This window comes from Gopherus evgoodei, chromosome 18 (genome assembly GCF_007399415.2).
Source record: "Gopherus evgoodei ecotype Sinaloan lineage chromosome 18, rGopEvg1_v1.p, whole genome shotgun sequence".
NCBI lineage: Eukaryota > Metazoa > Chordata > Testudines > Testudinidae > Gopherus > Gopherus evgoodei.
Window position 1 is genome coordinate 16,979,492 of NC_044339.1, and position 23,929 is coordinate 17,003,420.

A 23,929-nucleotide genomic window follows, 5' to 3' on the forward strand; every position below is an offset into this window, starting at 1 on the left:
TATGTCATGCTTATTACACACTATGTAGTATTAATTATTATTTATCATTGCAGTATTTTTATGATTATGAAAACGGCAACACTCTTCCAAGATCTCACTTTCATAGCTTGTATCACTTTGAATAAGCCTGTTTATAAGACAAGGCTCCTATGTTTCATCAAGGAGCATCAGATGTGAAACAACATGAAGGTTTTTAAGAAGCCAACTCAGAGTTCATCCTCCACAAGCATTCAGGTCTTGAGCAATCCAGGCAAACAATGCACATTACAACAAAGCATAAACTTGTTCTTCATAATAATTTTAAAAACAATACTAGCTGCCCATTTAATTTTAAAAACAGCAAAAAATATCCACCTCCCTTTCCATTTCTTATAAGGAGTCTTGAAGTTTTAATCTCCTCAGTGTGATAGATATGCTTGCTTTGATCTGCTTAGCGCTTGGAAGTCCAGGGGCTCTGTGCTGCTGACCCTGTGGTGCCCGGGGTCCCTAGGGACAGCTGTGTCTGCCATTAGGGAATTTTTTTCCCATGAGCCCCCTGTGACATTTCACGAACTCCAGTTTGGGAACCACTGTTCTAAGTGAAAGCACATAGAAGGAATACCCAGAGCGGATGGTGTCTCAGCGCAGGTACACATAGTCGAATCAGTTTTCACCTACAAAACAACATGACTGAATAGTTATGTGATTCTATCCATCTCTACTGTGTTGTCTTCACTGAGCTAGTTACACGCTAAGTAGAAACAACCTGTAACTTGATCTGTATTTCATAGTGTTATTGATTTCATAGTCAGGTACCTAAAGATACAGGTATGAAGGACCCTCCACGGAAGTCATATTAGAAATTTGTTGTAACTTTTGGACAGAAGGTGTTTGTTACATACATAAGAGAGATCCTGACTAAAAGGTCATATGGATATTCTGCAAGTTTTGTTTACTTAATACTGGAGTATGGGACAGTGTTAAGTTTGGCTTTTTTCTAGATCTGTAATGTAACTTCTTAAATCCTTTAAAAATGTTAATTTCAAAGGGTAATAGTTAAATTCTTAATCTCCTACTGTAATCTCATCCCAAAGCATCTTTACAGACATGAGAAATGTAGAGTGTTGCCATTCATTCCTGTCCATGGGTAGTTTCTCCAGTAAGCCCAGCCTGGTCAAGTCCCTGTGTACAAAGTCTTGCCATCTATTCAGCAGTCAGCTTCTGGGTCTAACTGATCTTGTTGTATTTTTATTATTTTCTTTGGCATACTATCATTCGTTTGTTCTACAGTCTCCACATCAGTGTAATCTTTCCGTTGCAGCGAATCCCCTTGTGATAGTGCCCCCAAAAGATTTTATGGAAATATGCTTATGAAAATGTGACATAACTGGAATATTTTCTGTTTTACACATGCTCCGTAGCATATTTATGTAAAGGTTATGATCTACTGAATCTATTAATCCTATTTGTATTCATGTATCAGTTTTGTACTCAAAGTAATGAATATTGTCCGTGTACTGGCTTGATTTCTAAATAACCTTAGCAGAGCATTTGGTCAGTTCCTGGAGAAAGGAATTCGCAAAGTTAAGTACCCAATCAGGAAGCACTTAAGGAACAATGCATCTTGGAATGCTCCAATCCACATAAGAATTCTTCCTGGAGACAGTCAAGATACTGTATGGGCATTGGCTTCTGCCTGTAAAAACTGAGAATCATGGATGGACATGTGACTTGCCCAGGTGACTCCAGATCTCCATCTTGGAGCTGGACTTTGCATAGGAGAGAGGAGGGGGTCTCCACCCACAAGAGAGAGTCTATTTAAGCCCATGGGAGACTCCTCCATTTTGTCTTCAGCTGGCTGAAGAAAGGGCCTCTCCACTCTGAGATACCTGAAAGAAACCGGAACAAAGGACAGTGACTGCAAGGGGTGTGAGTAATTGCTAGACCCAGACTAAAAGGAGATTAGTCTGTAAAAGGAAGCATTCTGGAACTGGTGAGGATTTGATCTGTATTCAGTTGGATTAGATATAGGCTGGTATGGTTTATTTTATTTTACTTGGTAGTTCACTTTGTTCTGTCTGTTACTACTTGGAATCACTTAAATCCTGCTTTCTGTATTTAATAAAATCGCGTTTTGCTTATTAATTAACCCAGAGTATGTATAATACCGGGGGGGAGGGGCAAACAGCTGTGCGTATCTCTCTCTCAGTGTTATAGGGGGTGAACAAAACAGATTTATTTGGGTTTAGACCCCATTGGGTGTTTGGACATCTGAATGTTAGAGACAAGAACACTTCTGTAAGCTGCTTTCAGTTAAGTCTGCAGCTTTGGGGCAAATAATTCAGACCCTGAGTCTGTGTTGGAGCAGACGGGTGTGTCTGGCTCAGCAAGACAGGGGTTCCGAGCTGGCAGGGAAAGCAGGGGCAGAAGTAGTCTTGGGACATCAGTGGCAGCTCCCAAGAGGGGTTCTGTGGTCCAACCCATCACACTCCTACCTTGGTGTCACATTTTATTTTCCTTCTAACTTCATTTATTTGAATACATCATTCTACTTTTCAACTGCCATCTTCTGAAAAGCTCTCATCTCTAGCCTTCTGATGCCCGTTTCATTTAACGCAACTGCTTTCAGACTATAGAGTAATACTGTTAGTACAGTGGTGTGATAATTTTTCACCATGGTACTGAAGATAATGGTTTTTATCCATAATTTCATCAGGCTCTGTGCAGCACTTGTAGCTAAAGCACATTTCCTTTAAACCTCAACCTTGATGGAACCATCATCACTAATCAAGCTTCCTAGGTATACTCAAGATTGTACTTGTACTATGATTTCCCTGCTGCATTTCAACACTTCATATGTTGTCCCTTTTCTAGTATGAATCCCAGGCAAAATAATGGAGTAGCTGATATGGGACTTGGTTAATAAAGAATTAAAGGAGAGTGATATATTTAATGCAAATCAACATGGGATTATGGAAAATAGATCTAGTCAGACTAACTTGATACCTTTTTATCAGATCACAAGTTTGGTTTATAAAGGTAATATGACCTAATAATGCATGCATATTTTTCTTGACATAGTCTCCACATTTTTGACACTTTGACTAAACAGTTTCCATGAAAATTAAGCTTGATTTGATTAAGTTTCAATTTCCGGCAGACCTACACAAATCTATGAAGCAGGTAAAACAGCTTGTGTTTTCTAAAATGATTTGTCATAGAGGGTGGAAGTAGCAAAACTAATTAAATCATGTAACAGCTTATTCTCATTTCTGTTCTCTTTGTTGACTTCAGTACATTACATGAATAATTGACATATGGCTCTTAAGTACTATTCTTAACTGAGAAGTGCAGTTGTATAGTTATCCACTAGAGGGTGTTTAAAAAAAAAAGTTTATCTCTGAACATCCTTCAAACATCTGCTTTTTTTGCCATGTTTATTTTGTGTAGCTTTTTCTTGAGGTACTTTAACAATGTAAAACGTGAAAAATCTACTACACATGTTCAGTATACAGACTAGATCATGTAAGCATGTTTTTTAGTTTTTACATCCAACTGCTTAGTGTGACAAGATGTAGTTTCACAAATAAATTCTCTAGGATACTAAGTGGTTTACTTTGTGTGGGTTTCATCATTCTAGAAACACTGAACCTCGTAGAAAGGAATTTAAAAACTTAAGCTTCATGGAAAATAATACACCGCCCCCCCCCCCCAAAAAAAGCATACCCAGCTTGCTAAAAGCTAAAACTTAGCATCCCATTGTAATTGTCTGTCTTTATCGTCTTTCAGTAGTTCCATGTTGACTTCAGATTTTAGAATTTTGTTTTTATCAACCATGCTGCTAAAAGTATAGTTCTTAGCTGAAGTGTGATGCAAATGTTATATTCAATACGGTAACTTTTGAAATTAGTTTTATCACACACACCTAACACCAGAAATAACTTTGCCACTCTTCTCGTTAAAAACATGTGATAAGTCAAATGTGATAAGTCAAATTTTTAAACTTAATCTGTTGTAGACCTCACCATCCTACTGGTCAACTGTTATATACAGTGGTTTGTCAGTTTATTCCAGTCTCGCTCTCCTTCCCCCATTTGTTTCTTTCATCTTAAGTAAAGTTGCAGGAGGTCAGGGTAATCTTTTGCATTTTTTATTTTAAAAAAATGTTCAAATTTTCAGAATATTTTTAATGTGGAATTAAAACTTTTTTCAGAATATTTACATAATCAAAACCTCTTTAATAACGCAGGGACTTCTGAGCTACTGCAAAGTCCCATATAAACTCTGACATGTTTCAGTCTTTGATTCCATCTACCTAAAGAAAAATCGCTGTGGCTGGTTAGGAGTTAAAAAAGCTATGCGTTTTAAAATGCCCATTTAAACATTGAGACTTACGTTAAATGAACTAACATCCAATAAAGCAGATATTGAACAGCCAGGATCATTAATGTAAAATATAATGTTGAGATGCAAAGGCAATCTATCTCCCCAGGGACACATAAGAGCCTAGCCCTTTCTGACAGGAATAATACTTGCTTGTTCAAGTAGTCCCATTGATTTCAATGGGATTACTTTAGTGAGTAAGTGCTGCTTGTGTGTGTACAGCTCAGCAGGATAAATTCCACAGATGCAGCTACCGAAGCAAGCAGTTTGTGACAGATGCCATATTTTTGAATGAGGGAATATATTTTGTGATTTAAATCTGTGAATTCATCTTTTGCAGGGACATCCTAATAACAAATTTGGATGCATCAATGAACTATGGTGAACTTTCTGATGAAGTGAGGGAGATGTGCAGTTTGCAACAGGAACAACCAATTACCCTGAAGTGGATTGATGATGAAGGTATTACAGACGCGAGAGATTCTTTTGTAAATCTTTACTTGTTTTCCATGTTGTACAGTATGATGAAATATTAGGCGGGGGGGACTTGATGACATTTGCTTTATTTAGTTTTCAGATAATCCAGGCATTTTTTACTGTAATTTATAGGTATCATGGGACATAACCTTGTTTCACATAACAGGAAGGTTTGGATAAATGAGGCTCAGATAATCAAGGTTGTGCTGTTCTTGAATTCACTTTTTAATCCTTTTAAATAATGAACTTTTTCAAAGTGTAATTATCTGAAGCACTATTTTTAACTAGAGTGATTAGGGAAATGTATGATGGGAAGGAATGTGGCAGGGTGATTGCGTTCCTTACCTGGATGCTCTATTTTCTTTTTATTTATTTATATTATTGTAAGTGGAGAAAATGCAAACATAAGGGAACTAGAATTGTGTATCTTTTCTGATCGTTGAGGTCCATGAACTGCCTTGACATGGTGAGGGCCCTCATTTTCCAAGAGGAAGTCATGAAGTTACTAATGGCTATGGCTTAATTAGATAATGATTGTATAGTCCTTGTAGAGAAGGGGTAGAGTTCCTTGCTGCAGAGCTTCAGGACTACACACCCAAGTCTCCAGATTCTATTTTTTTCTGATTTTCTTTCTCTTGTTTTTTTAAATCTAAAAACTTTAGTCAAAATGCTCTTAACTTTTCTTTGTGTATGTGACCTTGGGCCATCCTGATGGGAGTGTTTCCTTCTGAGGACCACGTTGCAGGGGTAAAAACTAGTGGCCTTTGCCCACACCTTTTGGAAAGGTTAATACAGTAGGTATTGTCAGGTGAGACTGTAGGATTCTAGGGTGCACCTGTGTCTTGCAGTAGTCTGGGATGAACAGTAAACTTGTGGATAGCACCAGCTTGCTGGTCAGTCATCCTGAGTGCTACTGCTCAAGAGTTATGGCAGGGGATCAGAAGCATGGCTCTGCTGGAGCCAACTTCCATGTTCATTCCCTGACTAAAGCCTTGCAGCAGAAAAGACTTTATTTTGGGTATTGTGCTTAAGAAGCAAATAAAATTAGTTCTCCAGGGATTAGGCCTCAACAAAGTTACATAGGTCTCGATCCTGCATTGAGAGCCATGCAGGCAGGTTCCTGAACCTGTACAGAGTTCCGTTGAAATCGGTTGCAAACTGGAATCCGATCAGGCCTTTAGTTTAAGGGCGAGAGAGAAACTGACCTTTGGGGAAGTCTCCTGAAAGACTCCAGAGAACACCAAGTCTTGACATTGCTTGTGAACAGACTGGCATTCTCAGTTCTTGTACTGTATTGAAAAAGTAACCAGTCCTTTGTGATGTATAGTGAAGATGTTGTTTAAAAATGTTATTGGGCATTTGGAAAATCTACTCCTTTTGTTTGGTACTTCCTTTACCTGGAAGAGAGTAGAGAAGCTAGGGTAGAGTCCTTTTCTGTAAGGAAACTGACTGAGATCATACCTTTGGCTAACAAAGTTGAAATACTACCAATGTTTAACTGATTCTCCATCGTTTGAATTCCAGAATAGAAGATAACCTAGCTCATTTTGTCTAGCCAATTAGAAGGATAAACTGATTTGTTTTTCTGTCTCCTCCAATTCTTTTCTCTCCAATACACTGTTGCTTCACTCCTTAAGTCAGCATGGATGGATTTTTCTGACTCACCTTTTCCCTCTTGTTGCCACTGATGAAGCCATGCTATTTTCGTTAAATTAGTTGTAGAATATCTTAAAGGAAGATGTGGGACAGTTGATGGAAGGGCATAGGTTTGTAAAGTGCTGCTGCAGCCCGTGCCTGCATGTGTATACCACAATTAAGCAACTTCTTAGCCTGAGCGCTAGTCAGCTGATGTAGGCCAGCCGCTGGTGTCTGATTGCAGTGTAGACATCCCCAAGAGTATAACTGATGTGAACAATCACTTGAAGAAAGAACGGTTAGTTATCCCACAGTAACTGTGGTTCTCTGAGGTGTGTTGTCCACACAGATTCCATATTTTGCATCCATCCTCATTTATCGGCATCCCAACACCTGCAATTCTTATTGGCAAAGGAACTGAATAGTGATTGAGGCTGCGTGGCCCCTTGTGCCCTTGCCTGTGGCAGGGGTACTGAAACTAGGGGTGCTTTAGTTCCTGCCACACTCCCTGGCTTGAAGTGGTTTCCATCCTATACAGGGCTTACAGTTTGGTTCAATGTTTCTCAGTACCACCACAACACAAATTGTTCCAGCAGCCCTGGTCAGTGGTGGTCATGAGGGTTGAGGCATGGCCATAACACATACTGCTATGCAAAAAGAACCCAATCTCGTGCATAAGCTGCATATGCGCCAAGATTGGAATCTGTGCACACAACACATTTTGATGAATCACTTGGACTGCAGAGTAAGTAACTGTTCTCTTCTGGATTCAAGCTCTGTCACCCTCTCTCTGATGATCTTTGGCAAGTCACTTAACCTCCTTGTCGCACTTTACCTTCATATAAAATGGGTAAAACTGTATTCCCAACCACGTTTGTTTGTAAAGTTCTTTGAGAGCGAGAAGTGAAAGGCGCTTCAGAACTGTAAAGCTTTTTTATTCAATAGCAAGTAAAAAAACCAAAAACCTTTTACAATAAAGTGCACATTTTAATAGCAAAATGACAAAGGTTGATGAAAGGCTGTTAAGAATTTTTCTTTACGATATTCTTTGTTATGCATGCAAAGTAACATTTTTCAAAAGTGTATAAGTCCCATTAGACTTTAAATACAATTTGAGTCACATAGATGCTGCTGAAAATTTTACTTCTAGTCCTGATTCATCTTTGGAATGAGTGTCTGTTTGCTTTCAAGGTGATGATACAGCTGTGTTATGGAAAAACTAAATGTTTTTGCCACTTATGATTTTTGATGTTTTGCACAGAACATAGGACAACTATAGCAGTGATACATATTTTCCTTTTTCTGTTGATTATTCTACCTGGCAGCCACCTTACTACTTCTGTAGGTCATTGGATGCAGCCTTGATTGTAGTATTGGTCTAATGTATCCCATTCAAGAACTAGTAGATGGATTGATGTTGGCTTCCTTTAAAGGAACACTTTACTAAAAGAGACAGTACTGTTAATGTGTAATGTTAGTGTGAGTCAGTATGCCCTTTAACTATGGTGTGACAAGGTGCACATTTTATGTGAACTGAATGCTTTCATCTACTTGAGTGCTATTTTAAAGGGACGTTTTCAAGGTTGATAGAGCCAAAAGTGACCTCTCCTGGTGTGGGAGGGAAAGGTAAGTAAGCTATCTGTCTAGTAGTTAGGAAAGAAGTGCTAGTGTACAGTGCTTGAAAAAGTAGATGAAAGGGTACACACCCCCTTATAGCTAGAGAGATGGGGATTGGGAATTCACCCTAGAGACCCCACTGGGACCCCTGCCCCATCCAACCACCCCTTCTCTCTGTTCAATGACTGCCCCTGGAACCTCTGCCCCTAACTGCCCCCTGCCGTCCCATCCAACTCCCCCTCTCATTCCTGACTGCCCCCTGGGAACCCCTGCCCCATCCAACCATCCCTTCTCCCTATCATCTCTCTGCCCCTGGAGCCCCTAACTGCCCCCTGCTGCCCCATTCAATCCTTCCTGACTTCCTCCGGAACCCCTGCCCCTATTCAACCCCCTGTTTCCTCCCGACCCACCATCCACACCCCTGACCACCTCCCCCAACTCCCCTGCCCTCTAGACAACCCCTCCCCCCACTCCCTGCCCCCGTACTGCAGTGCCTGGAGCACCAGTGGCTGGCGCACCACCTGGTTGGAGCCGGGCCACGCTGCCGCTACACAGCTCAGAGCACTGGGTCAGGCCCGACTCTGCAGCTGCGCTGCCCCAAGAGCTCGCAGCCCTGCTGCCCAGAGCATTGTGCCAGCAGTGGAGCGAGTGAGCTGAGGCTGTGGGCGAGAAGGAACAGTGGTGGAGGAGCTGGGGGGTGAGCCTCCCGGGCCAGGAGCTCAGGGGCTGGGCAGGATGGTCCCATGGGCCTAGTTTGCCCACTCTGGGATAGCTGCTAGAAACATGACAGTGCTTTCCCTGGATCTTTCTTGGAACTGCATCTTTCATATCTGCCATGGGCTAATAGTTGTCTGACAAATGTAAACCTCTTCTGACACTCGCCCCCATCTGCTGCTGGCTCCTTTGCCACTCGCCTCTTCAATCCCCTCTGCCTGATGACCTGAACCTGGGAGTTGTAAGTTGCTGCCACTTGGGGTCCCCTTCCCCTCATGTCTAGGTTTACCATACATCTGTATTTTCCCGGACATTTTTAGATATTTAGAAATTCCTCCTGAATGGCAATTTAAGGACTGAAAAGCCGGACATGTCTGGGAAAATACGGACATATGGTAACCCTACGTTCTGTCACTAGAAGGGAAAACCTATAATGGCAGCAGGCTGTAAAAGAGACCCGGTTTGGGAATAAGAACCACGCAAGAAATATGTTTGCTGATGATATTTTAAAGAACGTCACACCAATGAACTGGTGGAAGTCACTTAAGCACTTGGATTCAGAAACTGTGGAAGTGATAATCTCACTTTTAACAGCAGTAGCTGCTTCTCCTGGTGTAGAAAGAATATTTTCTTCCTTTGGACCAATTCATTCCAAATCGAGAAATTGTTTGTGACCTGATGAAAAAGCAGGAAAGCTTGTTTTTCTTTTCCAGATTATGAACGAACAGAAAAATGAAGGTGAAGACGACTGAGTTAGCTGCAGAAACCAATATCTTAAGTTTCTCATGTTGACCTGGCTGACATAGTTGATTTTAATATATTTTTTTTAATTTCATTAAATAGTTTTTAACTAAAATAGTTAAAACAGAAGCAAACTTGATTTTAAATTCACAAATTCTTATGCTTGTTTTGTTAAAATATTGTATGTTTGCAGTTGAAGAAAAAATCTAGAATACATAATGTTGTTGTTTTTAGTTAAATGAAACAATTGAAATGTCTGTCTGGTAGGGATCTCCTCCTAATACAGCCTGACTAGAAAATCCTCCAAATATTAATGATTAACCTGTTGATCCTCCTAATGACTTCATAGATATCTGCTTCAGTTAGCTTTTGTAAATGAAATAACCAACCAAAAATTGAATGGATGTAGTAAGATTAATTTGAAAATTTTTCATCTTTTGTTTCCATTCCTAATCCTGAAGAAGCTGGCACCAGCTACACTGGTTTGTTTCCCCTGCCTTCAATTTCATTTCAGTAAATAAGAATCTCTAATATGAAACAGTTTAATCAGGAAAGGTGTATGGAGAATAATGTTCTCTACACCCAACTATTTGGACATTTTCTTTACTAATACAAAGAAGGATCCTTTTAATTAGAGGAAGAAGTAACTCATACTAAATACAAAATACTAAAAAACTCACAGTAAGGAATAATCCTAGTTTGCAGTGAGATGGACTACATGATCTAATAATACAAGTCAGATGGGCAAACCTGTGGTTCCCTGTAGTCCTGTATCAGGACTTGGGCTAATGTCTGGTTCTGAGAGTTCAGTACCATGGAGTCCTATGCTGTTAAAAAGTAGTCTTTGGAAGTTTTAAAAAAAATCTTTGGTGGTCATCTTGATATGGAAAAGATTTTGTAGGGTGGTTATGAAGATTGGTTAACTTGTGGGTATTATTTACATCCTCAGCTGTTTTAATTTAGCTATTTTTGTATGACATGTACAATTCTTTTAAAAAGAGAGTGGTATTTTTCAGCCGATTGTCCACTAATTTACCTTGATTGAGGTACATTTCCTCCCCTACCTTTCTTTCTTACTTCTCCATTTGTTCTCAATGTAAGGACATTCATGCCTTGAAATATTTTTGGGGAACTGGTATATAGTGTAACAATCCTTGACCACTTGCAAGTTGTCTCAGTTTAGAGCTAAGTATTTACTTCATGGGTACTGGTGCAAGTTTGGGCTGTGTCTAGTATTCGGACCCATTCTTCCATATGCTGTAATTCCTTTAATTTTGTCAGATTCACTCCCACACCTCTTTGACATTAATATTTCATTCTTTCCTAATCCATTTGGTAGAGAAGGTCAGAGAACTTTAAATGGCTTCTTGACTTTTCCTTTTAAAGCTCTTCTTAACTGCCTGACTGATCTAGTAACCTTTCTTAAAGTGGACTCTTGCTTTTGCTTTGTCATGCATGTCAGCAGTCCCAGCCTTCACTATCCATCACACAGCTTCTTTATGTACAGGAAAAACTCCCTCATAGAAGCTGAACAGTTACTACCTTAACCTCCTTAAATTGCTTCATAAGACACCCATCTGTTGTGATGGCTGCAACATCCAGTCTGCTGATCATGGCCAAACAGGTGTAACTCTTTTTTTGTCCTTTTTCTATTCCCTATCTCTAATCCTAATTACAAAAAATTCAAGCTCCGCCCCCCCACCCCCAGAAAGTAGTTGTGCTGGTTCTTAACTGTATTCACATATATATATTCCCCTCCTCTACCCTTTGTCTGTCTTCAGATTGTAAGCACTTTGGGTACGGATTACCTCTCTGTGCTTGTTCAGTGTCTAGCACAAGTGGTACCCCACCCTGATTTTGGCTTTTGGATGCTACCATAATATTAATATTTACTACAGTACGCCCTCGCTATAATGCCCTTCCTAATAATGAACCTTCGGATATAATGAACCCGGTCCCTGGATCCCATCTCCAGCCCTGTGGAAGTTAGTCAGCTTACTTAAATTAATTTTTTGTCTCATGTACCAACCTAAGAGAACTGTCATAACTCTTTTATGTTTTTGTCTTTAATCATTTCAGTTTGGTTACAATTTTTAAGTAAAAAAAAATAATTTCATGTTACTGTATTTTGTTTGGCCTTAATAAAATTATTAGGATAATATAACTTTGCTTGAATTTTCTGAGCTAACCAGTTTGAACCCTTAACTTAATATACCATAGTCATAAATTTGGTTGCATATTTCTTTGTTCCCTTTGCTAGGTGATCCGTGTACTATCTCATCTCAGATGGAATTGGAAGAAGCCTTCCGTTTGTATTGTCATCATAGAGATGAAGGGCTCATTATTCATGGCAAGTACTCTGCAATTTTAGAACCATCTAAATTTCTTGTGAGGAGGAATAAAGCAGTTCAGGAGTTCTGTTCAATATAAATACTTGCTGAGCTTCAACACTGTATGGAGCATGGACATGTGTTAAATTAAATATTCTTTGGGCTGACTTCTTCTAAGTCACTCTTGCAGTCGTTTTATGTTCTGAGTCGTGTTTGCTGGTATCCTTTGTAAGTTTGTAATCTAATTAATGTAGCTACAGATGTGATTCCTGCTCTCATATAAAAGTACATTCTTTTTGAATCCTGCTAAACCTATAATGATGAACTAACTACTGATGGAGGGAAAAGATAAGAGAGCAATGAAGGTGATGGCTGCTTCATTAAATATACCATAATCTGCTCTTTCTAAATTCAATGAACGTGATAAAGTGAAAATAACTCCCTTGTAACCACCTCGGCAATTAAGACAATATTAAAATTGAATGGCTGTCTCTGAAATTAAAAATCAACCAATCAATCATTCATTACTTTTTAAAATCTAAATTTTAAAAAACTTAAAGCCATTCATTTATGAGAGAAACAGATCTGGGCTAGAATAAATTGTAGGTTTTTTTAATTTAGAGGGATTTAACTGGTGGTTTTATTTCTGAATTTGCTTCTCAACCCTGCAGACCTGCAATTAGATCTGCATAGATGTTTTCCTATCCTTTGTCAAACCCCATGGAAGCAGGAGGGATTCTGTACAGGTGCAGGAGTCTGTCTGTATGGGTCTGATTGCAGGTTTATGGGGTCTGCTTGAGTAGTATGCTTCATGATACTTTTTTAAAGTGTATTTGGGCAAGTTAGTTTCTTGCTTAGGAAGTTTGCATTGCTGATTTTGGTGTCTTCATAACCCCACATGAAATATTTGTTTACAAGCTTGCTGGAGAGGAAGATACCAGTACAAAAGGGCTCAATTCAGTCACCTTAAAGATAGTCTATAATATATTGCTTGTTTATCTAGGCAAAATTACTATTTGCTATTAGGTCTCTTTTTCAACTTGTATTTTTAATAAAATACTTCTGTTTCCATTTTAAGAACCAATTATAGAAGCTTTTGACAACTTGATTTTTTCAAGTAGATCTACACATTATGTAAATAGGTACTGCAACTATATTACGTAAATAATGCAAGATAAATTATTATAAACTGATTTTTATTGGTACATTCTTATGTAAACCATGTATTTGTCTACATTCAGTTTTTTCAGGAGTCTCATGTCAGCTATGTTATCTTCCCTCCTCTTTTTTGGGGTTTTTAAGCTTGTGTCTCATGGTCTTCATTGTAGTCAAGAGGACCTTAGAGCAATGGTGAAAGCACAGTGCTGGAAGCTGGGAAATCTGGGTTTTGTTTCTAGCTCTCCTACAGGCTTCCTGTTCAACCTGGGACATATCACTTCAGTTTGTGTCTCTGTTCAAACTGTAAAACGAGGATAATAGTACTTCATCTTCTCATAAGGGTGTTGAATAGATGAATTCATATTTATATATTGCTTTGAAATATGCTGTGTCAGGATCTGATTCAAAGTCCATTGAAGTCAGTGGGAGACTTTCCACTGACTTCGGTGGGCTTTAAGTCAGGCCCCATGTACAGTATACTGTGGTGTTGCTAGAGTAGTTGATTCTATGATCATGGCATAATAAGCAGCTGGCTTAACCTGTTGTTTCTCAGGGCAGAATTGGAAAAAAATCAATAACAAACCTTCCAGAAATTGTTTATTTTAGATAAAGTGATTTATTACATCAGTAATAAGTATTGTCTGTTTTTGTTTTAGTTTTCCCCAGCATTCCAGAGAAACCAGGCATGCCATGTCCAGGAGAAGACAGTGAGTACTATAATGTGTCTTACACTTATATGTGTAAGAGATGTTTGCTTATTTGAAGTAGCTTACGATATATAATTAGTTACATGTTTACCTTGTCCTATGTAAGTACTGTTTAGGATATAAAAAGGATGGAGCAAGCATCTGGTGGCATTTTAATGCTAACTAGAGTTAATACTGGTTTCCAGTAACTGACATGGTTGTATTTATTGAGTTTTAAAAGAAGTGGTTTAACAATCAAATAGACTGACATACCGGTACAGTTGGCATTCCTGTTTGCAGTCAAACTGTGCATCCTAAAATCTAAAGGCAATTACAACTGACTGGTAATTATAGATCAGTTTCAGTCTTATCTATAAGTTCAAGGTTTGTAGCTTTGATAGCAGGGATTGATTCTGAATATATTATTTTTCAGAAATATTTTATGGATGTGTGTGTGCTGCTGATAAATATCAAATGTGGTAGACCACGGATAGGCAACCTATGGCACGCATGCCGAAGGCAGCACACAAGCTGATTTTCAGTGACATTCACACTGCCTAGGTCCTGGCCACTGGTCCAGGGGCGGGGCGTGGGCTCTGCATTTTAATTTAATTTTAAACGAAGCTTCTTAAACATCTAAAAAACTTATTTACTTTACACAGAACAATAGTTGAGTTATATATTATAGACTTTTATAGAACAAAATCTTCAAACATTAAAATGTATTACTGGCATGCAAAAACTTAAATTAGAGTGAATAAATGGAAGACTCAGCACACCACTGCTGAAAGGTTACTGACCCCTGTGTGCTAGACTGTATGAATGAAGGGTAGCAAGCAGAGCTGTCTTTCAGTTAAATATTGTAATCTTTCAAATCTTTATCTAAATTGCTGCAGTTGTTTTCTTTACATATACAGATGTAATGCTGTTTCTCGGGTACCATTGTGAATTAACTATTGGTGAATGTTGACTCTAACTACCGCCATTGTAGATAACTAATATTAGAAAAGAATATTCATAAACATTTGTTTTGTAAAAGCAAATTGACAGAATAAGTCAAGTAATGAAAACTTGTGGGCAAGTAAAATGATGCTATTTTGACTCGCTTGCTTCACAGTCTAGTAATATAAAGCAATATTCTGATTTTTGTACTGCACTGCCATTTTTTTTGCATGAATGTGATAGTTTTTGCCTATTGAATATAATTAAGATAATGTGGACAATTCTGTTCTCCCATATATAAATACAGGATTTTAAAAGTGGTCTGTTTTTCTTTTTTGAAAACCATCTTGATCTAGTCTTACTTTCTATTGGGCTATAGAAAATGGAGCAAGGTAGAGTCAATAAAATAACAGCATTTGTTTTAGATTTCTTAGTTAACTGTTGAGCTGCAGTGGATCAAAGATGGACTTGTAATAGTCAGATATTTGGATCGGTGTTGTCTTTATTGGCTCTATCTGAAATACAACAATAAAGTTCTGTCAATCAGAATAAGAAACTTGGGGTAAGAATCTCTCTCCAAGTTCAATTATTATACATAGGACATGTTTTATACATTTCTGGTGGTACTAAAAAAATAATTTTCTTTTAGACACTTTCCTTAGGTTTCAGAACACCTAAATCACTTTAAATGTAAAAAAACTCCAGATTTCTAGATGGTCTTTAGAGTCCCTTTTCAGAGTGCAGTGGAATGGTCTATGTGAGAAGAATTCTGTCTAAAAAGTTATAAGACACTCATTCCCAGATATTGAAGTCATCATCCCTGATATATTTTTCTTAGTTGTGCGGGGTTTTTTCTCCTGTGTATCTATGGATATTTAATTCTTGTTTGGTTTCTCTCCAGTTTCACTGATGAAATAGTCAACAGACTTCTTTCACTGTATCATGTAATGCATCTGCTGGAGGGGCGAAAAATTGAGGCCTGGCTTCAGTACATTTTCCCTTGAAGGTTAATCTTGAAGTGCTAGATGTGTGCTCATATTGAACAGTATGTTGAAATTCCGTGGGAATTTTAACTTAATGTCATGTCTATTTTAGATTTGCAAGTTGTTGAAAATAATAGGTAATATGACTAGAACTTTTCTTAGGTGAAAACACCACCATCTGGCCACTCAAGATAATGTGCTTGTAGCCCAAGATCTATTCTTGCTGCAAGCTGTATAATTTAAATACTATTTATTGTGACATCTGAGTTTAGCAGTTCTTTCGTAAATTGAAAGGTGTCAGATTTACATACACTGCTGGAAACTGAATCTGTTATCTATAGAGCAGGTGCAGTCTATGCAATGACAGTAAAAGCTTGTGTGCATTGCCTTGCTACTTTGCCTCAAACCTATTTTAGTAGTGATCACTTGTGGTGTGCAGATTAGTATCTCTGTCCATGCAATCCTTGGCCTTTGAGACTGCCTTCAGATGGGCCGGTGATGGATTGTTTTGCTGATTTAGACTGCTGTTGAATGGCTCTGGCACTCTACCACTACCAACCAGAGCAGAATTTGGCACCAGAGATTTAGATAAGTATTATCTTCCTTTATCAATTCCCAGACTATTCGTCCCCAGTTGAAGAAGTCATCTCTGAATGAGCAGCCAATGGTTGATTTTTATTGTTTGATTTGTTACTATAAAATTATTGGTAAAACAAAGTCAGACCTAGCGGTCCCATTCAGTCAGGGATCTTTCATCACCACCTAAGAATGTTTTTTTTTCAGTCTTGCGTAGGATCAAAATTGAAAGACGTTAACGATATGATTAGTGAACTAATGGACATCTCTTGTATTTACACATTGTGATAGAAGAATTCTAATAAAGAGCTAGCTGAAATTAGAGAATTATGCAGAGATTTGTACTGCACGTTACCTGAAAAACAATCAAGTTCACTGCAAACAGAGGACACTGAATTTCAGCATTCAATTTTAGTGTAAAATTAAACACTACTAATTCCAATAGATTGATAGATATTATAGTAAAGAAACCAAGGAACAGGAATATAATTGAGTTGTGAAGCTAGTTGTGGCCAGAGCTGAAGTCCACTGAAATCAATGGAAAGATTTCCATTGGCTTCTGTAGGTTTTGGAACAGACCTCAAAATAAGTAAAACTCTCAACTGACATGCATGAAGGGCTCTTCAAGTGATACTGAAACTTTTTCAAGCAATTATTTTTTTAATAATCTCTTGCAAGATGGCCACTCAGAACCTCAGTACAGAAAAGCCCAGGGCAGCATGGACTAAGGGCTGGGATTTAGGAATGTTGGAGCTGACTCCCAGCTCTGCTACTGGACTGCTCTGTAACCTTGAGCAAGTCACTTTATCTTTCTGCGTCAGATCCCCCCATCAGCCCTCGAAAAACAGTACTCAAAGTCTGGATTCATTCACAGTTAAATATTTCTCAAGTGCTTTCCTTTTTCATAGACTACTGATTTGTGTACCATCAGGTGCCTTGAAAGTTAAGTACTTAAAAGTCATGGTTCCATTAGTACAGCCCATCAGCTGGAACCTACTGAGCTTGTCTGAGGTTTATCTGATAGTTCCAGAAGATCACTTTTTTTCAAATTCAGCATGAAGGTTATATGTGAAATACATTATGTTGAGCACAGTTAAGAAGACATTCCGAATTGTACCAATCCAGATTAGTACTAATTCCAAATAAGATTGTTTGCCCCTAAAGTATGGTAACTAACCTGGGAAAGAGACAGTTACCTAAAGAGAGAAACGTCAGGGGAGAATTTTAAACAAATGTAAAGTGATTCTGATCTGAAAAATCACTATGAAAAAATTAGAGAGAGAAGGTGGGTGAGGTAATATCTTTTATTGGACCAACTTCTGTTGGTGAGAGAGACAAGCTTTTGAGCCATACAGAGCTCTTCTTTAGAGTTCTTCTAATATCCTGGGACTGACATGGTTCCGACTACACTGCATACAACTATGTAAAAGTAGTACTTTACTTTCTTTCTCAACAGATCTGTTCCTTGTCTCTATTCAGTCACTTTACTTTCTATCTGCTTTTAGCACTGCCGATCCAGTTCAGATATGAGAGCGTGAGCTGGATTCTGTTAATCAGTTTAACTAAATTTTGACTACATAATCTTTGTTATTTTGTGAACCTGAAAGAACCTAGCTTGATTTTCAGATCCCAGACTAATGGTATGTTAGCACAGAAGCTGTGAGGTGGTATTCCCAGCTTGAATAGGCATATATGTGCTAGCTTCATGCAAACTAGCACTCTGAAAGTCAGTGTGACTACAGCAGCATGGGTCTCTGGCTATACAACTCTGCCCAAATATGTATGCAGGAGGTCATGGGATTGTACTCTGGTGCCTCGCCTGAAGTACCACCTGTACTCTTGTGGCCGCAGTGTTATTTTTAGCACACGATCTAGAGCAGGGGTAGGCAACCTATGGCATGTGTGCCAAAGGCGGCACGCAAGCTGATTTTCAGTGGCACTCTCACTGCCTGGGTCCTGGCCACCTGTGCGGGGGGAGGGAGGAGGCTCTGCATTTTAATTTAATTTTAAATGAAGCTTCTTAAACATTTTAAAAACCTTATTTACTTTACATACAACAATAGTTCAGTTATATAATATAGACTTAGAGAGAGAGAGAGACCTTCTAAAAACATTAAAATGTATTACTGGCATGCAGAACCTTAAATTAGAGTGAATAAATGAAGACTTGGCACACCATGTCTGAAAGGTTGCCGACTCCGTGATCTATAGTGTGTGTGTCTACTTGAGCTGGGAATTGCTCCTCCCAGCTGTTGTATGGACATAAGTTTGCAAGGCTGGAAAAAAATAAACTTGTAAGCTGAGCAAATTTACCTAGTCACTGAAACACAATAAATATGAACAATCACAATTCCATTTCTGCATAATTAATTTTTCAGAGAATAATTGCCTACCACCATTTTTTCCATTTTATTTTTTTTAAATTATTTTCAACATGACCTAAATAAGCTTAATTCCTAGATTGTTGTGAAGAGATTACTGTTGTGAACAGAGCTGTGAATGAATTTATGTTCAAATCTGGTGCTGCTCAATCCCTGGCCTGAGTAAGCGGAGGGGGCACTGAGCTAGTGCTAGAGAGAAGAATTCTTCCAACTTCCAAAGGCTGCTGGACCTTCACAGAGGCTGCTCCAGTCCATGGGCTGGAGCAGTCTCGACTGTCTTTTATTCCTAATACCTCCTGGCTTGCTCATGCCTTGTTCTGCCATATGTAATGGCACATCACTTACTCTGGCAGAGTGTCCGTTGTATCATGGAAGAGGATGGTTGCACTTGGCCCTTGAGTGCTTGTGAAAGGTAACTGAAGTCTTCTGTCCAAAGAACAGGTAAGAGTGTGGGCATGGTAGTTGAAGCTTTCCTCCTACAAGCTAACCCTGTTTTGGAGGCAGGGGCAGCCCTAGACTAGCTGCCAGCAACTGGCACCCTAGTTGAACCATGCAGTCGGCACCCCCCCCCCCTCAAGCCCCAAGGGCAGATCTAGGCTGAGGTTTTGGGGAAACATTTTGCCCCTTTTTACCTTTAAATGATTTTTAGCATTTTTTTAAACACAAAAAATCTGTCTGTCCAAGCAAAGTTTCTGAGATCAGATAAAATAGAGACACGAAATTTTCAGAATAGATTTGTACACAACAGCTAGATGATATTTCAATCTTATTTCAAATAAAATGCATTTAAAATGTTGTTTATAATTTTTATTACAAATCCAAAATCATCCATTACGCTATCCTGCTTTAACTGCCATTACCACTACATCCAATATAGAAAGAAACAGGAAAACTCTTCAATGAACATTAACCTGTATTTTCAAAACACTCGGAATAAAAAATACTGCTCTTAAAACATGACTTTTCTTGCTTTAAGTTTTGAAAATTCAGTCACTAGTTCTTTTAGACTCAGTTTTCTAGCTGTTTCATGCTCTATTGACATTGTGGCAAGTCTAACAAGTCTCTCTTGCACCATTGTTGAACACAGTTAAGTTTTTATCAATTTTAACTTTGAGAAGCTGCATTCCCCACTAGCTACGGAAACTGGCAAACTTAATGTTTGGAAAACTTCTGTTTATTTGCACAAACAAACTTCAGTACTTCTTCAGGAGTGGAAAGTTTCTTAAATTGTCTTGAAAAAGCCTGAAGCTCACTACACAAATCTGTAGCATCAATGTCTTTTGAATTTTCATGAGTCAATGCCGACTTCAGTTTTATACAAAATTCTCTTATCTGTTTTGCTGTTTCCTTTTGCAAGCTGTGGATATCATATAGAAAGCCAAATACTGACTTTGGCTGCTGCATCTGTTGAAATCTTTCATCAACCAAGTGAATAGCAGTATCAAAGACTGCAAAGTAGAAATTCACTTTGAACCTTTTGTTTTGGGTTCTGAATGGGTGTGTCTTGTCCTTCATACGAAAACTGCTGTTTCTTTTGCCGAATGTGAACTGGTTCTGGTTCAAATTCTGTCAGAAAGTCTATTTCTTCAGCAAGCTCGAGAGAATTTACCAGTGTTCTTTCGAACCCTTCATCACTTCTGAATTTCTTCAGAATATTTTTAGTTTGCTGCAGATTTTGAATAGCAGAATGTATGTTCAAGTTCTTTTCCTGAAGCTGCTTACTAGGGAGGTTAATCTCAAAAAGGATATTATACCACAAAATGAGTGAAGTCACAAATTTGAACTTGGAAAGGCCATTTGCAAGAGCTGCTGCATCTGAACGTGTCGTATTGCCAGATGATCCAGTAAAGACAGTATCATAAATTTCAATTAGGACATCATAAATGTTTCCAAGTTCATAGCGAAGAGACTTCAGAGCATCAGTGCGACTCTCCCATTTTGTCTGACTAAAGCCTGGGCTACACTAGTGGGAGAGGGAGGGGTCGAACTAAGATATGCAACTTTGAAGTCGAAGTATCTTAAGTTTGACTTACCTGGCCATCCTCATAGCAGCGAGTCGACTGCCGCGGTGCCTCCGTTGACTGCATTTACTCCTCCTATGAGGTGGAGTATGGATGTTGATTAGCAGATCAATTTATCGTATCCAGATGAGTGGCAATAAATCAATCCCCGATGCATCGAACACTACCCGCTGATCCAGTGGGTAGTATAGACGTACACTAAGTGGTTTCACAGTTGGGGAAATTCTGACTCGCCATGTGAATTCTCTAACGGTGTGTTGAGCCTGAGAAAAACACAGACACGTTGCATCAGGTCAAAGGAACTGCTTCCCTCCAAACAACATCTAGCGGCATCATTGACAACCAAATTCAGAGAATGCGCACTACAAGGAACGAAAAAGGCCCTAGGATTGATTTCCATCATTCTCCTATGCACATCATTGTCTTTACTCTTCATATTACTCCCGTTATCATAGCCTTGGCTACATAAGTTTTCAACAGATAATGACATTGTTTCAAGCTCTTGTAGAATAGTTTATCATAAATGCTCCAGTCATCTCCTTCAGTGGTATGAAACCCAAAAAATGTTCCTTTATGAGCACTTCAACATTATCTTCATCCGCAGACTTTTTCCATATCCACAAAACAAATGACCATCATTTGTTCGACATGACTCACATCTGGTGTACAGTCCAGTATTATTGTAAAATATTTTGCAGAATGGGCAGCTTCAACAAATTTTTCTTTTTAATAGCATTTGCTATGATATTTGAATCAGTTCATTCTGCATATGTTTGCTAAGTAATGAACCTGTGTTTCACGATCAGTTATTTTACGTAGATGCTCGTTCACAACTGGATCAAACAAAGCTAAGTATTCAACAAATTTTAAAAATTTCCATTATCTGGAGTGTATAATTTTTAATTTCTACTGTGGCCACAGAATGCTAAATTTTGCCCACCAAGAACTCTCACTAAAGCAATCAGACACTCTAATATTTGTTGCCAATATTCTTCTTTTTCCTTGATCACATGTAAATTTTCTTCGAGAGTTTTTCCTTTTTTCAATCGTAATTCAAGTTCTTTCCAGTTTTGAAAACATTCCAAATGTTCTGTCCTTCTTTCATGTGAAGAACGAATGGAAGCTGTTTTTTCCAGTCCTTTGAACCATTTTCAGTAAGTGATACACCAGTTGCTTCATGTTCTAAACAACTTGCAGCAAAAGCAAAACAGAGTCCTTCAACACTGAATATCGTAACCAGTTTCAATGTATTTCTTCCCCATTATTGAGTTTCCTCTTTTAATGCTGAGCAGAGAATTTTCTTTTATTTCCATTCTTAGGGGAGGGAAATTCATGCACTTGTTCAGGTTCATGTTCCGTGGGAATTTGCTGCACACTGTCATCACATCTGGGCCATGAAGCTGGATCCTCATACTGTAACTTGTTTGTAACTTCATCGTTTCTTCCTTCTACTTCATTTACTTCAGTTTCTGCATGTGTCTCTGAAGGTGAGTAAATTTTTCTCCACTTCCATATCAGTTTGATGCTGTGAGCTGCCATCGTCTAGAAATAAGTTTCCATCTTGAGTTTCCAAACTGCATTTTTGTGGATATGGGCTACCCTCATCTCAAAGTAATACACCTTCATCTTGATGTTCTGAACTGCTTCCATGCGGATGTGAGTTCACTTCCTCTCCAAGTAAAATTCCTTCATCTGGATGCTGTGAACTACTTCGATCTTCATTTGGATTAAAGAGAAGATATTACAGGAAGGATCCCTGCTGTTTTGGGCGGTCCTTTTCCTTCTCAGCCTTTCATCTACGATATTCAGCTCCTGAGGGTTTTCTTTTTCCTCTTTCTGCCATGGGGCATTTGAATATTGTTGTATACTGTGCTCCTGACTGCAAGCATGATAGCATTAAGGATGACTGACACACCCATCAGGTGGTTGGTGATTTAAACCACGTTGCAGCCATCCCAACACGTCTTTTCACTGCTTAAAGGTTCAGTGATTAGTAACATACACTCAGCTATCAAAACAGTTAGTTACAGCATTTACACGGAAACAAAATGACCTTTTTCAATGTTTATAACCCGACCCCAGTTGTTTGGAAAGTAATCCCTTTCCTCACAGTTACCTGCTTGGAGTATGGTGTCATCGCTTTCATAGTCTATTAAGTGTTAATGCTGTTACTTTTCTTTTATGGACCTTATTTATTACATGTGAACCAGTTATAACAAAGAAAAGTTCATAGTTGTACAGCCCGATAATAATGGTAAGGTTTAATAACGCTTAAAGATACTCACATTTTGGACTTATGATGCTGAAACACTTTATTCTTTGGCATCAAGAAACACAGTTTTCCACAGTGTTTGCTCGATTCTTAATCCTCTACCTGCAATGTGTGTTAAAATGACCATTTGACTTGTATCAACTCATGATATCTCCGCTCTACATGACTTTCAGGCTGTGCAGCCTTGTATATTCAAGTTAGGTGTCACTAGCATTGCAGCTCTTACTGCTGGTGGATGTGTTTCATTGTGGCTGAGTTATTGCTTATCAAAATTGGGAGTGGGTCCTCTTGACCTTATGTCGCAAATTGGAAAAAAAATCTGCTAAAATATTATTTATTTTTCCAGTAAATAAAAGAGTTCACATATTTAATAAATTCTCAAAATGTAGAGAAATGAATTATAATTCATATTCCCTCAATATGTGCACGGGAATTGAAATAATGACATCTTCATTATTTTATTTGTTTTTCATCTTTTTCATTTTTTCATTTTATTTTTTCTTTAAATTTGATTTTTTTTGCCCCCCTCGAATTTGGCACCCCATTTAACTTGGCCCCCCAGGCGACTGCCTAGTTTGCCTATATGGATGGGTCAGCCCTGCTTGGAGGCCTGACCTCGAGGTGAGAAGACTATTCACTTTTCATGTCTATTCAGTCCTTGGCCTCCATTGTAGACTTTTGAGAGTGTCAGTTGGGTTAATGTTTTTTATGATTTGGACACTTTTCTACTAAGAATTTGACTTGACACCATCAACTCATTATGTTAGGCCACTGAACAGCCAGTAGATGGTAACTTTTGTTCACTGCTTGTCTCAGTCCAGTCACATCCTTTGAGTCACCTAATCCCTTCCAAGTGTAATTTGAAGGCTTTGTGTTTCTAGAGGTTCTTCTAAGTCACAGTAGTTCTGGGTTAATGTTTTAATAAAAACTGTAAAAAGAGCATTGGTTTAATCTGATTTTGGAACACCTTTAGGGAGAACGTGGAAGTGAACAAAATATGTGCAAATATTAAATGGCATGTTAGAGATGTGTTC

General features: G+C 38.5%; 1 protein-coding gene across 5 annotated transcripts in view; it reads left to right on the top strand.

Moving 5' to 3' along the window:
* Positions 1-23,929, top strand: part of PRKCZ (protein kinase C zeta) — a 145,385-nt gene that overhangs the window by 5,875 nt on the left and 115,581 nt on the right. For 4 of the 5 annotated variants that reach the window (XM_030537842.1, XM_030537843.1, XM_030537841.1 and 1 more), the window contains exons 3-5: positions 4,703-4,824; positions 11,807-11,896; positions 13,691-13,741. In XM_030537842.1, coding sequence (XP_030393702.1) covers positions 4,703-4,824; positions 11,807-11,896; positions 13,691-13,741 — 263 coding nt within the window. The remainder of the gene's footprint in view (positions 1-4,702; positions 4,825-11,806; positions 11,897-13,690; positions 13,742-23,929) is intronic. The other variant, XM_030537847.1, reaches the window with a different exon arrangement.